Source organism: Corvus cornix, chromosome 1A, assembly GCF_000738735.6.
Source record: "Corvus cornix cornix isolate S_Up_H32 chromosome 1A, ASM73873v5, whole genome shotgun sequence".
In the NCBI taxonomy this organism is placed as follows: Eukaryota; Metazoa; Chordata; class Aves; order Passeriformes; family Corvidae; genus Corvus; species Corvus cornix.
Window position 1 is genome coordinate 49,658,500 of NC_047057.1, and position 15,474 is coordinate 49,673,973.

Below are 15,474 nucleotides of genomic sequence, written 5' to 3' on the forward strand. Positions count from 1 at the left end.
CCAAATCTCCTAATCCAATCTGTTCTTTTTCACTCACACTTGAGAAAGGTCTGCTGTCCTTCCCTTCTCTCCTTGGATCTAGATTCTCTGGTTGTGGGCTAAGGTGTGCATTTCCTCAAGAAAGAGGAGCATGCCCTAGGTTACACTGAGCTGATGGGGAAATACTTTGGAGCTGGCAGTGGAATAACAGGCTGAGGCAAAGAAAGACACCATATTCTATGTGGGCATTCACACAGTGGGAATTTGCAGAGCAGATAGTTACTGAAGGTCAAGTGCCAGGTATGGATCCAGGTAGGGGAGTGGTCTGAGATGTTTGCAGAGACACATCTGGATCATGCCCACATCCACTGTGCTAAGAGGCTCTGACAGCCAAGGGTGTCAGGTAGGTGAGTCCTGCTTTGACAGCAAAGTAGGTCTGAGAGGATGTGCCAGGCACCGACAAGTAGAGCTGAGTGATCTCAGACCTTTTCAGGACTGCAGCAAAAAATTAGTGGAAGAGACAGTGTGACTACAAGTGCATTGAAAGACAGAAGGAGCACTGTAGCATGGTACAGTATCATGAGGCAGATCTCCATAGAACTTAAAAAATCTGCACATATAGCTACTGACATCAGTCACTGCCTGGCTGTGGTGGCAAAGATAATTCAAAGTCCTTTGCATTAATGGACATGAGGTTCTCCTAGAAGAGGTCATTAGGCTTTCAGAAATGTCTTCTGCTGGACTGGACTCATGCTTGATTGAAATCCATGGGTGAGCTTGTGCTCATTCCAACGTCCCAGATACCTATTTTGCTGAGCTCATGCTAAATTCCCTCTTCCACTGAGGCTGCATAAGACTGACGTTGAGAGCAGTTACCAGAACTATGCCCATATAATGCTGTAGTCCTACCCTCAGAGTGTCTCAGAAGCAGATTCAAGTGGCGGGGATAGAGTATTGAGACTAAGAAATGTCTTGTAAGACATGTCCTGGCAGGCATAATATGCTACTCCTCATGCAACTTCCATGTAGGTGACATTGTCCAGACTGCTTGGCCATTGCTAAAGGACCATCCCCCACTGACTTGGGGAGATGAGGCCTTCCAGGTGCATCACCTACCGGTGTCTGCTGGTGCAGTGGGTCTGTGTGTCTCCGTTGCATAGCTCCTGCATTTCCTTGGCCATGATCCCTTAGTCCTTGCAGCATATCTTTCCTGTCCAGACTCCCACCATATCTTTCCTAGAAAGAAAACAGCAAGAGAAAAGTCGTGTTGTTATGGTTTTGGCTGGAATAGAGTTCATTTTCTTTGTAGTAGCTGGTATAGTGCTGTGTTTTGAATTTAGTCTGTGAATACTGCTGATAAGACACTGATGTTTCAGTTGTTGTTAAGTACTGGCTCATTCTAAATCAAGGACTTTTCAGTGTCTGGTCAAAGGGATATTCCATACTCTAGAACATCATATCCAGTATATAAACTGGGGGGAATTGGCCAGAAGAGGTCAATAACTGGTTAGGGACTGGCATCAATCAGTGGGTGATGAGCAATTGTATTGTGCATCACTTTTTTTTCTTGAGTTTTATTCCTCTCTCTCTTTTTGTTGTCTCCTTTTAAAAAAAATAGAAAATAATAATAATGACTATTATTATTATTATTATCATTTACCCTATTTCAATTATTAATCTGTTCCTATCTCAGCCCACGAGTTTTACCCTTTTCCCGATTCTCTCCCTACTCCCACCAGCAGGAGGAGGATTGATTGAGTGGCTGCATGGTACTTAGTTGCCAGCTGAGATTAAACTCTGACATATGTATATTCTGAGATGTATAAATGAGGGGATTTAAGAGTCATTAGTGGGCAAGGAGTCAGGGGAAAGCCCCCAAATAAGTAATTTTAGATGTCAGCTTCCAACACAGTCCCTGTGCTCCAGTTCTGTAAGCAATGACCCTCATGGAAGAGGTTAACTTAGACTGTTCTATTTTGGATTTTACTTAGGAGTTGAAAGTTGACTGTCCTCAGCTGTCTTTCACAGCTGCTGGGAAAAACAGTCAGATAGGGGCTTTTTTGGTCTCTGAGACTTTTGGAGAAAAACTAAGGTTGTTCTAACTCACAGATGAAAAACCATGCTTGCCAAGGGGACTTTAGCCAATCTGGAGTTATGATGACCCAGTCCTGCCCACTCTTTGCTCTTCCTCTGTCCCCTATGCTGGTGGAAAGTTAGTGATGCTGATGCAGCTGGCTATATCTGAGGACTCACTACTTTATCTTTTCTTGGGCTGCTCCACAGTGTAAAGGACAGCAAGCAAGCCTATAAATCTAGTAGTCAAATTAGCCAAAGAAGAATGAGACAAAATCAAGTTCAAAGAAAAGTAGCCATGTGACCACACATCTGAAGTCATATCAACACAAACTGGCCCAGACACATGGAGAGTAGGAGTAGGAAACATCTAGGAAGGAAGTTCTCTTTTGTGTGCACAGCTGAGAGATGCAGATTTTTGACAAAGTGACTGTTCACTTGCTACCAAGCAATAAAAGCCAATGTTTCATGTGCCTGGGCTTGATGTCCCAGCCCCTTGTTCCTGGTAGTACCTGTTGCTGCTGCAGTATGGGAATAGGATGCTCTACGTATCTCTTGGAAATAGCAGAACGATCTTCTCCAGCTGCTCCTCCCAGGTGGAATCCTTCCCGACCTATCCGTTCCAGGCTCCCACCACGCCTCTCCTGATGGAAGGAAGATCACAAAAGTGAGGTCAGGTTTTGCTTCCTACCACATTCTTGACTAAAGCTGTGCCATCATTGCACACCGATCACTACCACTACCCTCTATTCTGGAGACTCTTTCAAGTAAAAGATCCCGCCTCTCTGAACAGAAGGACAAATCAGGAATCCTGTATTTTAGATCTTTGTCATAGCCACTCTCCATCTGAAGTCAGGGTAGTACTGAGATGTGCTGGGCTGCAAATATGGCCAATGATGTGAAGATGAGCACAGAAGCCAAGCTCTTTCTTGAAATACTGCCCTTAGACTTCATTTGTCTCTGCACTGAAATCTATATATTACAATCATTTTATCATACGGCTGTAGCATCTAGAAATTTGAATTGTAACAGAAACCCCACTGTGATGAGTGCTAAACATACCCTGCTGTGCCCATCACCATAACAAATGTACAGAGTTTGCCAAAGCAAACTTGAGTTCTGTTCTTGCATTTGCCTGTCTGCATCTTGGAGCAAATACATCTCTTTCCCTTCCTGCTCACAGTCAGCCCAAACAGGTTGTTTTACTGATATACATGCATACAGTCTCTTTCCTTCCCCAGACTATTCATCACTGTGATCTCTCTCTTACAAGTCCCAGAGTCTCTATTTTAATACCTTACTAGTGCATTTTTAAAGCTCTGTATAAGTGGCCTAGAAAGAGACAACAACCCAAACCCCTTCTTCAGACTGAAAAATGTATTATCTCTCTTTTTGAGCCAGCAAGAATGACCTACATGCAGCCTATAAAACTCTACTGCTGTAGCCAGCAGGTCATGTACTTTGTGCCTTGCCTCTGCCTGCACATCCTGGTAATTTAACACCAGAATCCATTTCCCAGTAAAGTCCAGTAAAGCAGGACTCTGGTTACTGCAGTGCTCAGGCATGTTCACTCCCAGCACAGGGAGTGCAATGTGTAGCAGTCTCTGCTATGTCATTTGCTTGTTCCCCTGGCACAAAACCAGGCATTCATTGGACTGGCATTTCTCTGCCTTCTCAAACATCAACTATACATTCCCTGAAGGCACATCTTGTTCCCAGATCTGCTATGTTCTTCTCACTAGTACTTTCCAGTTCCTAACAGCCAGGTTAACTGCTCCAGGTTCTGCCTCTGTCCCTCCACATTCCTTTTCCTGTGTTTGCTTGGTAGCAGAAGACGGACAATTCTTCTGAGCAGACAAATTTGCAGCTGTAGTTGCACTCAGGGTGCGTGCAAGGACACTAAGAAACCAGACTCAAATTCTTAGTCACAACTCACCAGTCAGCGCTGTACCTGCTTTCAGGAAATCCAGGCATTTCAATGAGGTAAGTCCTGCTTTCCTTGGCATCTTAGTATTTCAACTCTGAGGTCTTAGCACAGCTTTAGCAAAGCACTTCTATTCAGATTTGAAGAATCAAAAAATTCTGCTCAGTTATATAACTCTATATACCACTGACTCCACTAAAAATCTGTGTCTCAGGCCCCGCCAGTGTAGTGATGTGTCTGGGTTTCCAGGGACAGACTCTCCTCCTCTCCATCCCTAGACACTCTCATGGGATGAACTTCTTCCACAGAAAGGTTTCTGACTGAGAAACTTCTAAGGACAGTTTGTGTTTACCTTCTCTTCTTGGCTGTTGTCCTTTAGGAAGATCTGCTTCTGCCTGGAGATGGAAGCTGTCTTGTAGTAGTCCACCAGCTTGTTTAGTGAGTGGAATTTCTCTGTCCACAAGTAATAGCTACCCTTTGAATCCCTCATCACTTTGAAGTGTTGCACATCATCTTCATGCCTAGATCCCAATGGAAAAGTAAGAGATCATCAAACAGATTGCACTTCTACCTTTTTTGAAAAAGTCTTTTCCAGAAGGGTACCAAAACTTCTTGCTTGGCCAAATCTAGACTTCTGGAAAGTCATGCAGTGGCAGTCCTTGTACGTACTGGATCCAGATGTGGCTCTATTTCAAAAGACTCATTGATTTGCAAACACAGAGTGCCCCAGGGCTGCCCAGTCACAAAGCACTATCAGAACAAAGCATAGGGTTTTAAAGTCTCTCTTTTGAAATAAAGGCCACAGGAGTTTCCAGGGTGAAAAAGTGCAACTGTAGTCTACCCAAAGCCTCTGCAGGTCCTGTTAACATCTGGTCTGCATTGACTATAAGACCTGTAGTACACTTTTACACACCATGGGGTGTGTAATGTGAAGCCACACACTAAGCTTTAAAATGGCATAAAATCTAGTGTAACGTCATTACTACAGGTCATTCTCCCTATCCAAAAGAAAAAAAAAGGAAATTTCCAGTGCTGTTACAAGCCAAACCAACAATCTCAACCTTCTGCCCCTTATTCTCCCTGCACCTCCCCTCCTCTCACCTCTTGTCTGATGTGTACAATTCCTCTTTACACCAGATGTGGTCTGGTTTTGATACCCACCTCCTTGTTCTGTGCAACTCCAGGAACTCAAACCACTCTTCTCAAAGGCTACATCTGCACAAATAAACTAAATGGGGACAGGCAGGGACTGAATGCTATCCTTGACTGCTACAGTCCCAAGCTGTTTAAGTGTTAGCATGGTTGTGGTTTAAATGGAAAAGCTTTCCCTTAGATAGTGCTGGGCCACAGTCAGGAAGACTGAACAGCCCAGGAACTGTTCACATGGAGCTGCTTGAATACAGCTCTTCTGTTTGCTGGGGTGAAGAGTTTGTAGCCATACAGGTCTGACCTCTGCCACACTGACAGACTGCCACACAGTCTGCTTGACTTCAGGGCCAGAGAAAGAGCCTGACTGTACTTAATTTGTTGGTGTTCATCGGTGCAAATGTAACCAGAATGTTTTCTTGCATTCCTCCTGGATACTTTTTGAGCTGCCTGAATCAGCAAGTACCACTTGGAAAAGACATTGTTAATCATGACCCTAATTTAAAATCTGGTTATCAACTGTTTGACTGAAAATTGGGAAACCAATCATCATTTAAGAGCTCTGCTTAGAAGCAAATGCTCTGAGAAGCATGCGGCTACAGCAAGTTGCTGAAATGCAGCTGGGCTGCAAGAAATGGAAAACCATTCCTTGTCCAATGGCTGTTTAGCGACCTGTGGGAAGTAAGTTAACAATGTAATAGTAATCTCTTAATAGGTAGTAGTTGAATTCTTGGATTCAGTAACCAGAGCTGTCAGGGAATTAAAACAAATGGAAGATACATGTTAAGCACTGTGGGAGACTTTCCCTGTACCACTCTCCTTTGCTGTAGCTCCTTCAGAGAAGGAGATCACCAGGAGATGCAGCTTTGGAATGGGGCATTCACTGTGTCACTTGAAAAGAGGCAGAAACATGTGGGAATCAGATGTCTGATTTGTTCTCATTCACAACACAGCAGCGCTACCACTGACTGGCAGCATGGAAACGTCTCAAGAGGCTACATCACATTAGGAATCCTGTCGAGAGGAGGCTAGGGACACCATTAAACAGGAAAAGAAGCAGGAATATGCTGTGGGAAGCAGATACCTGACAGAGATGGAAAAGTCACCATGAGAGTTCTGACTGGCTCGGACAACAAAGCAGCCAACTCCTTTGCTCATGAGAAGGTTTTCTGCTTCGTGGCGGGATATCTTCTCATCAAACCAGCTGTCAAGTGGGAAAAATCATGGCAATGTGAATAACAATGTGAATTAAGGTGAGGAATAAAAAAGTTGAGGGTAGGGAGAATGTGAATAAGCAGGATGGAGGGAAGAAAACAAAAGGATCAGAGGAGCCCACATGGCTACTCTCAGTGGCCATGGATATCAAAGGTACAGGGGTTTGATGTATGCAGACCGTTTTCTTTGAGCAGTAAAAGCATGTACATGCAATGAGAACAGTGTAAGTTTTGGCCTGCTAAGAAGCAACACTCAGCTGAAACTGTAATTACAGGCACAGTACAATACGGTGTTAGTCAAAGAAATCTTAAATTACAAATGTGTATGTATACATATATACACACATAATTCTCAGACAGATACATCAAATTGCTTTTTGGCAAACTGATTGAAAATTACTGGGCTGTGATGGATATATTGCATGGAAGACACATAAATTTTTAGCAGAAGAAAGCCATGAAAGTTTTAGTGCTAATAAATTGGTTCCTGCAAGAGTTACAATACCACAAAATTGCAGAAGCACAGAATACATAAGCACACTTATGCAAATTTAGCCAGCCATAACAAACGATAGCATAAGGCACTGGACTAATAATGAGAAAGTCACCATAAATAGTAAAAGAATACAATGTCAGTAGAGAAACAAAAAAATTACATACATTTGCATATGTCCACTCCATAGCTAATAAGATCTACAATCTGCAGTCTTTGATTATATGTAATGCTTAATTAAGCCTGTATTGCATTAAAATGAAGGACTGTTAATTTCCTAAGGTCTGTAATTTCTACTTTGGAGTTTCTTATTATCATCACAGTTTACCTATGTATCATTAGCAAAGGGAAATCAGATTTCAATGAGCCTTTATAACCAGTTTCAATGATTATACCTATGTATCATTAGCAAAGGGAAATCAGATTTCAATGAGCCTTTATAACCAGTTTCAATGATTACTTGACAAGAAAGAAAAGGGCAAAAACAATCAATCAAAAATAGGAGGCGGCCTTCTTCCCTATGTTTAGTTCTGTCATCTGGCCTGAACTGCTTCAAAGTGCAGACCTGATGCTTAGGAAAGTGTCAAAGTGGAAATATTTCTTTGCAGCTCTTGCACAAAGAAAGCAACCCAAGAAAAATGCATGTGAAAAAAGAAGCTGCCAGTGTTCCTGAGTGATGCCACAGCCCTGTGAAAGAGCGAACAACTGACTGGAAGTTCTCATCCCCCTGAGGCCCAAAAGTACAAGCCCATATTTGCACAGCAAACTAATAATGTCCTTCAGCTCTGCCAAGCAGGCTGGCTTATGTCCAAAAAGGCCAGTAAGTGCCACCTCCAAAGGGGACAGAGGCACTTATTTGTAACCTCAAAATCCCTGTGTGCTCCCAGTATGACTGCTCAGGGCATCAGTGCATTACAGCCACAAGTACCGGGCTTGGTGCATGCTCTGCTTGTTCACCCCTGAAATGCTGCAGCCCTTCTGAAAAAAGAGGACAATGAGAGGTGCTTCTGGGAGCACTTCTGCTAACGGAAAGGTTGTAAAAATCCCATGCATGGTCATATTTATGGCATAGGGCTGGAGAGCACATTTAACATGCATTTCAACACGCATCAGTTCTTTCTGAAAGTGCAGTGCCATCTCCCCAGGGGGAAGAGAGAAATGCAGGTACACCTGTCCTCTGACAGATCTGTTTGTGTGTGTGTGTGAGATTGAGAGAGAGAGAGAGAGAGAGAGAGAAAGAGCAGGGCAGCCTGTCTGGTCTATCAACTCTGCCGATCCAGAAGTAACACCAGCTGTCACGGTCGCGCAGCATTGCACTGACCTCTAGCGCACCGAGAGAAACTCACAAGCACTTGGCGCGGGGGGAGGGAATGCAGCGGCAGGGTGGGAAAAGGGAGTCAGTGTCGTTAAGAGTCGAAGGGGGAGGGAATTTCCTTTTTGTAATTCGTTTTCAGAAAGATCTCTTGCTCTTCCTTTTGTGCTTAGCCTCTGTCTCTGTTGCCAAGACTTCACATCATGACTATTCTCCCTCTCTCTGAGGACATCTAAACGCAATTCCTACCACATCCCAGCATCCCTCTGAGCAGCAGTAACAAAAGAGTCACTTGGGAGTGACAGCGATCATCGAGATCCATTTATCTCTGAAAGAACAAAGGATGCTTTGGGGTAGAAATACGCTGTGCTGGCAGAAGTGTGTGTAGCATTATGGCAATCCTTGCTGGCCGCAAAGTGCAGGATGTTATACCCAGCACTTCCCCTGTCCTGACCTCTGCGTGTGCATGCACATGTGCTCCTGACAGCACTCAGTGGGAATGTGCCATGGTGGTGACACCATTTCTGTGACACTTACGGGGGAACATGGAAATCAATGAAGTTCTTAGGAACGTAGCCCTCGTGACTCCTGAGCTCAGCCTTGTACCACTCTTCCTGGGAGCTCAAAATCTGCAATGGAGAAACGGATGGAATAAATGTGTCTCCTGAGAAAAGCAAAAGTAACCAAGATTCTGGCAGAAACCTATAATGCCTTGTAAGAATAAAAGAAAATAGTACACGTTCTCTACTTCCCACCCAGAGTGCAACAAGGTTAGTGGCTGATGACGCTCCACAGCAAACAAGCAATAAAAAAGCCCAAGCAGAATTAGACAGATTGCTTGTTAACTTTACCACTTTGACTGACTGCCTGTCCGTGTGTCCCTGATGACTGTGAAATGGAGAAATTCAGCTTTGAAAGACTTAATAGGGGTTTAAGGTATTCTCTGTGCTGCCTTTTATAGTTGGTACTGGAGCATCTCAGATTCAAAAGGGAAGAAGAAAATATCTGTGAAAACTCCTCCTCCATATGGGTATGGAGGGATATAGAGCTGTATCAGTGTGTGTTATGACTGCACAGACGTTACCATGTGCTCTCACACATCATTTCACAAGAGATTCTTGAGGGTTAAATCTTCAGCTGCACCAAGCTATGCCAAGGTAGATAAAAGAAGGAGGCAAAAAGTGTTTTCAAGACCCTATTATACTTAGGAGATTGTAGGATAGCTGGAAGTGAGTCCACATCACACACTGGAGCAGCTTCAAGTGTCCTCACATTAATGTTAACTGTAATGGTCCTTAGAAACTTCACTGCTGACCAGGGAGGGCACAAATTCATGGCACCCTGGCTAATGGCCCAAGATACAGCCCTAAGCTAGAGGAGAGAGGACAGGAATACAACCACACTGGGATTTTACTGCAAATGTTGTGGTCTTTGGTGTTTTGTTTGACATTCCAACTCCTGGGACAGGATTCTGCTGTATGAAATAGACCATGTTTCTGCTCTTTCTGGTTTTGGAGAGGAGCCTAAAAGCATGAGCCATGACAGTTTTAGAAGGAAAAAGCAAGTGGAAAAGCCTTAATTTGAAATCTATTGTTAACAGTAATAATACTTAGTTTGTGAGCCAATCTCATGCTTTTGGGAGCCTAAGGCACATTCTGCTTCGTATTGGCAACAGGATGTTACTGTCTCTGGAGCCAATTTTTCATTGCCTTCCCTGCCACGTAGGCCTTTTTTAAACATTTGGATTCAGAAAAGTTAAGGAATAGAAAGCTGTGGAATTCCCTATTTGTATAGTCACTGCTGTCCTCATGCCTGGGTGCTGGGTTAAGGATCTTTCTTCACTGCTGTGGCCAAACACAGGGGATGATAGCTACTTCCTGCTCATGCTCACGCCCTGCTCTGTTGGAAGTGAGGTTTCCAGAAAGACCCACCTGCTGTTTGTCACTGCAGGGCTGGCAGGTTTCTCTCAGTGTGTCATCCTCTCAGAGAAGGATGTGTGGGGGGGTAAGAGGGTGTATTTCCTCCTGTCGCTGCTGGTTGAGGGCCTCATGTTTCCTGTTTTGTAATCTCTACATCAATACTTCATCTTATCTCCTTTATAAATCAGCAGGTTGTTGCAGGCAGCATGAGGGGGCTCATGATGGGGTATGAATGTATGTGTGCCTATGCCAGAACAGAGCTGTTTGGCTGATTTACTGCTACTTTGGCTTGGGTGGCTAAGGTATTATTTTGTTCACCTCAAGGACATTAAAGCAAGAGGCAGTTTGATTTTTCTGGTAGTGAATTCTCTATGACAAGTAATAATAATAAAACTGGTGTGTAGTGTTGACACTTTTTATCAGTAGCTTCCAGCATACTTTGGAAGGAAGCTCTAGCTTATAATGATTTTACAGGAAGGGAAATTGAGGAACAGAAAGAAAAGTGATCTGGTCAACACCATCACCCCAGCCAGGGACTTGATGGAAGTCTCCTGAGAAAAAAGGTATCAGTAAAGGTCATGTGATAGTAGGGACTGACTGGGGAAGAATTAGGAATAAGAGTGTTTATCTGTTCTGAAGAGAGGCAGTGATTTCTCCAGAAGCTTCTCACAGATCTTTGGAAAAATTTGGTATTAATGAGTTCTGGATGCTATCATCTTTGTCTAAGTGCCAAGAATTAAAAGGCCAATAAAATTAAAAAATGGTGGTGATGGAAAAGGCAAGGCTGACACCCAATATCTGATTATTAACTGGAATATTTGTGACTGAACAGAGAGGTAGCAAAGTCTCCCTGGCCAAACAAGGGTTTACATCCTATTATTGTACATCATCCCTTTGGACAGTGGAGGAGTTAAGGCCTTAGAGAGGAGTAATACTCAGGTATTTTCAACTGAAACAGAATCTCTGGGGCTGAGAAGTGGATAAGTAATTACGGTGAAACTTCAAGTGACTTCATCTGTGGGACTTCCACAGTATTAACAAGAACTGTTCTATCATAACACATACAAATCAAGTTTGAAGAGACATCCAGATGCTCTGTATTGTATATGATCAACTCTACTTCTCCCATTGCCCCATTGCTAAATTCCTGTAAGGGTGTGTATAACATTATTAGACCAGGACCTCTTGAAGTATTCCATTATGTGTGTAACAGACCGTCTCATGGACTTTTCCTCTTCTATTTGTAACTGTCTAAAACCCCTGCAGCATCTAACAATAATTACTAACAGTGAAAAGTTAGTAAATTCTGTAATGGATAATGGTTATCTTTTAAACAGTTTTTAAAACAGTTTAAGAGCTGGAAATAAGGAAGACAGCAATCCCTCTGGACAGAACTCATCCTGCTTGCATTTAGACATAGTCATCATAACGTAGTCTCTGTGGACGATTTACCTGGTCAATGAAAACAGACAGGACCCTCAAAATCTGTCTACTGAAGATCTTGATCTCTGCCCCAGCAAAGGTACTTACCTTTCCCTGATGACTAACAGAGGACTGCAGGGCAACTAAATCCACAGTTTACGGACATAAAATCAAGAAAAGCGGACGCAGACTCAAGTGACCTGGGAACTGTTGTCCTATTGCAAACTCTATGGGAGATGAGTATCCTGCATTTGTATCCTAGTTTATAGATGTGTCTTCAACTGTTTTGCCAAGGCAAATGGAGGCACAAGAAGATCTGGAAGCAGACTCAGAAATGCTGTTTAGTCAAGCCTGGGACTGTACTTACCTTCAACATATCCCCAGCCTGGAAGCTCAACTCGTCTTCTCCAGAAGCAGTGAAATCAAACTTGGCGATGGCTTCCATACTGAGTCTTGGGGCCAGAGCAAAGCTGGAAGAAGTATATACTTGTCAATATCTATGAGCTGCTGGGATTCTGGAGTCCAGCCTCTGGAACGCTGATAGGCAGTGCTGTGATTTGACTGTGGAGAAGCACGCACCAACTACGGGCAGCCATCAGTTACTAGACATGAGAAGACATTAGCAGCTAGAAGAGAGGGCATGGCTGAGGCTATAATTAGTTGGAAGTCAGAAGTACAAGCAACCTATAGTGTATGCTTATTCCAACAGATCTCTTTCTCTAGAGCAATCTCATGGGAAAAACATGTATAGACCAACCATTATCCTGTCACAGTTCCCAATAAAGCAAGTGACTCTGTCCTGCAACAGAAAAATGCATTTGCCCCCTGCAGGTACCTACACTTTACCTCAAGAGTGAGTCAAATTGTGGACAAAGCAAACAGGGCTGCAGTAAATACATATTTTTTTTCTTGGACAAGGGCCACAATACTGAAGGTTGAAAGAGTTTTTTCATTGTGATGGCTTAGCATGGGTGATGAGAACTTTCAGGTAGGAAAAAACTGTTTGCAGAAAGGCTGTATTTCCTATTTTGAAGCAGGCAGAGAGTTAGCCTACCTCAGCGTTGGTAACCCAGGAGTCTGGAATGTATCAGACAGCCTGCAAACCAAAGCCTGCTTTTCAGCACCAGAGCAATGTGGCAGGGGAAGTGGCAAGATGAGCTTTGCTCCTTCACCACTTCCTGCTTGCGTTACTCGGAGGTACCCCAGCAGGACCATTTTTATAATCAAGAGTTACCGATTTCCCATGGCTGGGTCATGTACCCACAGCCCAGCAGTGAGGCTGCTAGTGACAAGCCAAGAAATAGCCAGGCAGTGCCACACTAAGCAAGTGCACTGCTGGCAGATGCTCTTGCAGCACAGCTTCTGAAGACCATCAGACAGCTCCAATATAGAAGCAACTTTTCCGATTTCTAAGGTAGGTTCATCTGGGAACAAAGATCCTAAAGCCACAGGTTCCACTACCTAATCTCAATTCTTAAAAAAACACCCAGTCTTTATGGCTTGAGAGGAAGTGCCAACTTGCCTGATCCAAAACATTCATAACCAGAAAGCTCTAGAAAGACACCGTACAAACAAATGAACAACCCTACTTAGGGTTTGATATTTCTTGTCTATTAGAACTGACACAAGATCCCCAAAATAGAAAGTGTTGATACTGAGCAAGCTTCAGAACTTTGCCACTTTAAAATCAAAAAGCTGCTGTAACCCTCCTTCTCCACAATACATGCTGTAATGTTCCTCCTTTGACACACAACCCAGGCACTGAACTACCTGTGTAGCAAGGATCCAGGGCCCAGCTCTGATACAGCACAACTTAAACTGCTGAGAATGAGCTGGGGAAAGCCTGCAGGGCAAAAGCTCTAGGGCTGCACCAGCATTAGCCCAGGGATTCCAGAGGAAAACCACCAACACAGGAAGATATAAAATCTCAGAGGAAAAACAAAACCATAGTTTAGTTGGGATAGTCAGTCTAGCTGAGGACCTGTCATGAATCATTTGGGTCATTGAGTTGTCAGTGCCATCAGTCCTGAGCCAGCTGGTGGCAGATGGCAACCATGGAGGTTGACTCTTCACTTCTGATTGATGCCTGCAAAGAATCTTTGGGTCCCTTTACACAGGTGAGGGGTATGCTAATGTTTAGCCTAATATTTCATTAAATCCTAACTAGGTTCTGTGTGTGTTAACTGTATAAAGCAGTTATTTATTGCTAAATTGTCTATTTCCTGCTTGCAGAGTCCCTTTGCACTTGACTAAAGATCCCTGAATAAAGTGATCCACAAGAGGGGTCATAACATCACTGGATTTTAGTTCTGAGATTTGTTACAATCACGTCTAACTATAAAAAGATGTTTACATGCTTCCTAGTGGATTCTGTTAGCACTCTCTTTTTTGCTGCTTATAGGTATATTTATATCCATGTGACTGATGAGAGCTATGAAGCACCAAGGCAAATTTTTGGCAGTCCACAGAAAGTTCTGCTTATTCAACATGAATCTGTTCTAGAGCAACTGGGATTGCTTCAGTGTCAGGGCCTCCCATGTAGGTCTGAGTACGTAGCTGAGCTGAGATCCACTGTATGCCTGCTGTTCCAACCTACTGCCTTAGGCCTTCAATACACATCAATACTGAACCATAACACCCTAAAGCACATTGGTGCTTTATTCTCAGGCTCCAGCTTTCCAGCTATTCCAAACATTTTCACCCCCTATGCTCCCTGTCAACCTACTGATGCTCTTTAATTCTTACTTTTAATACCTTTTGCAGATTAGGGTCACCCTCTGTCTTACTCTTATTCCAAAAGTTTGGTGTTACCCTGCAGGTGCATCTTGGGCCTGATTTGAGAACTGCCTCTGTTCTTGCATTTTTGGAGCTTCAGTCTGTAACCCCCCCACAGGCAGTGTCAGCCCCATTGTCTGCTAACAGAGCATAGGGGTATTAAATTGGAGGGGAATTAACCCTTAAGGGAACTGGTTAAACAATGATACTCTTTCATGGAAGACAATTGAAGAAATAGACTAAACGAGAATTACTTTAATAAGGGTTGTTTTTCAGTGTTTTATCTTGCAGTGGTGGCCTGCTGCAGAGAGATCAGAGCCAACAGTGCAGATGGATCCTGGAACTCCTAAGTGCAGACCATTAATCCCAGCTTGAAGAAAAGAACACACTTTAACACTAAACTATTTAAATACAAATCCTGTCTTTGATTCTGTCCCTTAGATACAGACAAGACAGTGGGGGTTTTCTCTGCAGGGGGCAAGAGAGTAGAAAACCTTTCATTTTTCAATATCCCAAATGTTAAAGGTGCTACTGGAATTTGGTCCCCTCCAAAGGAGAAGAGTTTGTGAAACAGTTAAAAGCTTCCCTCTCACTTTCTTTTCAATTTCAGCAATCCCAGCCTCAGGGAGAGACCAGGAGGCAGATACCTCTTCAAACAATCTACAACATGGATTAAATGTGCCTTTCATTGCCAGCAGCTGGATTTAGAAGTGGCTCAAACACCATCCACAGTGTTGGCTGTGTTGATAAATCAGCAAAGCAGTAATGCTCTGGCCTTAAGCTCTTCCCCCACCAACTCCTAAAGCAACACTAGCCAATAATCCTGTCTTTGAACTCCAGCCTACCACTTTTCAGCACCTGAACTTCAAAACAGCTCTGTTTTTCTGAAGCTGTTCCTCCCTCCATCTGTAACTTGAGAATCCCCACTCTACACGGGTCAGTGTTGGGCCCTCATGAAAACTCCCCTCCCAGGAACCCATTCTTTCCCTCTCTGCATGCAACTCCGAGCACCACCTCACAACACAGACAGACAGGTAATTTTTCACTATTATCATAACTTCCATTTCTCAAGCACCTTTTATCCCAAAGGACAGTGCTGCAGTTTGCAGACAGAGCGACAAATTCTGCTTTTAACTGCATTGTGCAACTCCTTTAAGCTTTTGATAACCAAGGACAATTTTAGACTGTGCATAATGTTCTCTGTGAAAATCACCTTT

The 15,474-nt window shown here is 43.4% G+C and overlaps 1 protein-coding gene across 7 annotated transcripts in view; it reads right to left on the reverse strand.

Annotated features, from left to right (window-relative positions):
• The window catches only part of GRAP2 (GRB2 related adaptor protein 2), a 106,195-nt gene that overhangs the window by 3,311 nt on the left and 87,410 nt on the right, over positions 1–15,474 (reverse strand). For all 7 annotated transcript variants that reach the window (XM_019292731.2, XM_019292730.2, XM_019292729.2 and 4 more), the window contains 6 exons: positions 11,850–11,952; positions 8,679–8,770; positions 6,207–6,326; positions 4,329–4,497; positions 2,565–2,696; positions 1,096–1,215 (listed from right to left, as the gene is read on the reverse strand). In XM_019292731.2, coding sequence (XP_019148276.1) covers positions 1,096–1,215; positions 2,565–2,696; positions 4,329–4,497; positions 6,207–6,326; positions 8,679–8,770; positions 11,850–11,927 — 711 coding nt within the window. In that variant the 5' untranslated portion in view covers positions 11,928–11,952. The remainder of the gene's footprint in view (positions 1–1,095; positions 1,216–2,564; positions 2,697–4,328; positions 4,498–6,206; positions 6,327–8,678; positions 8,771–11,849; positions 11,953–15,474) is intronic.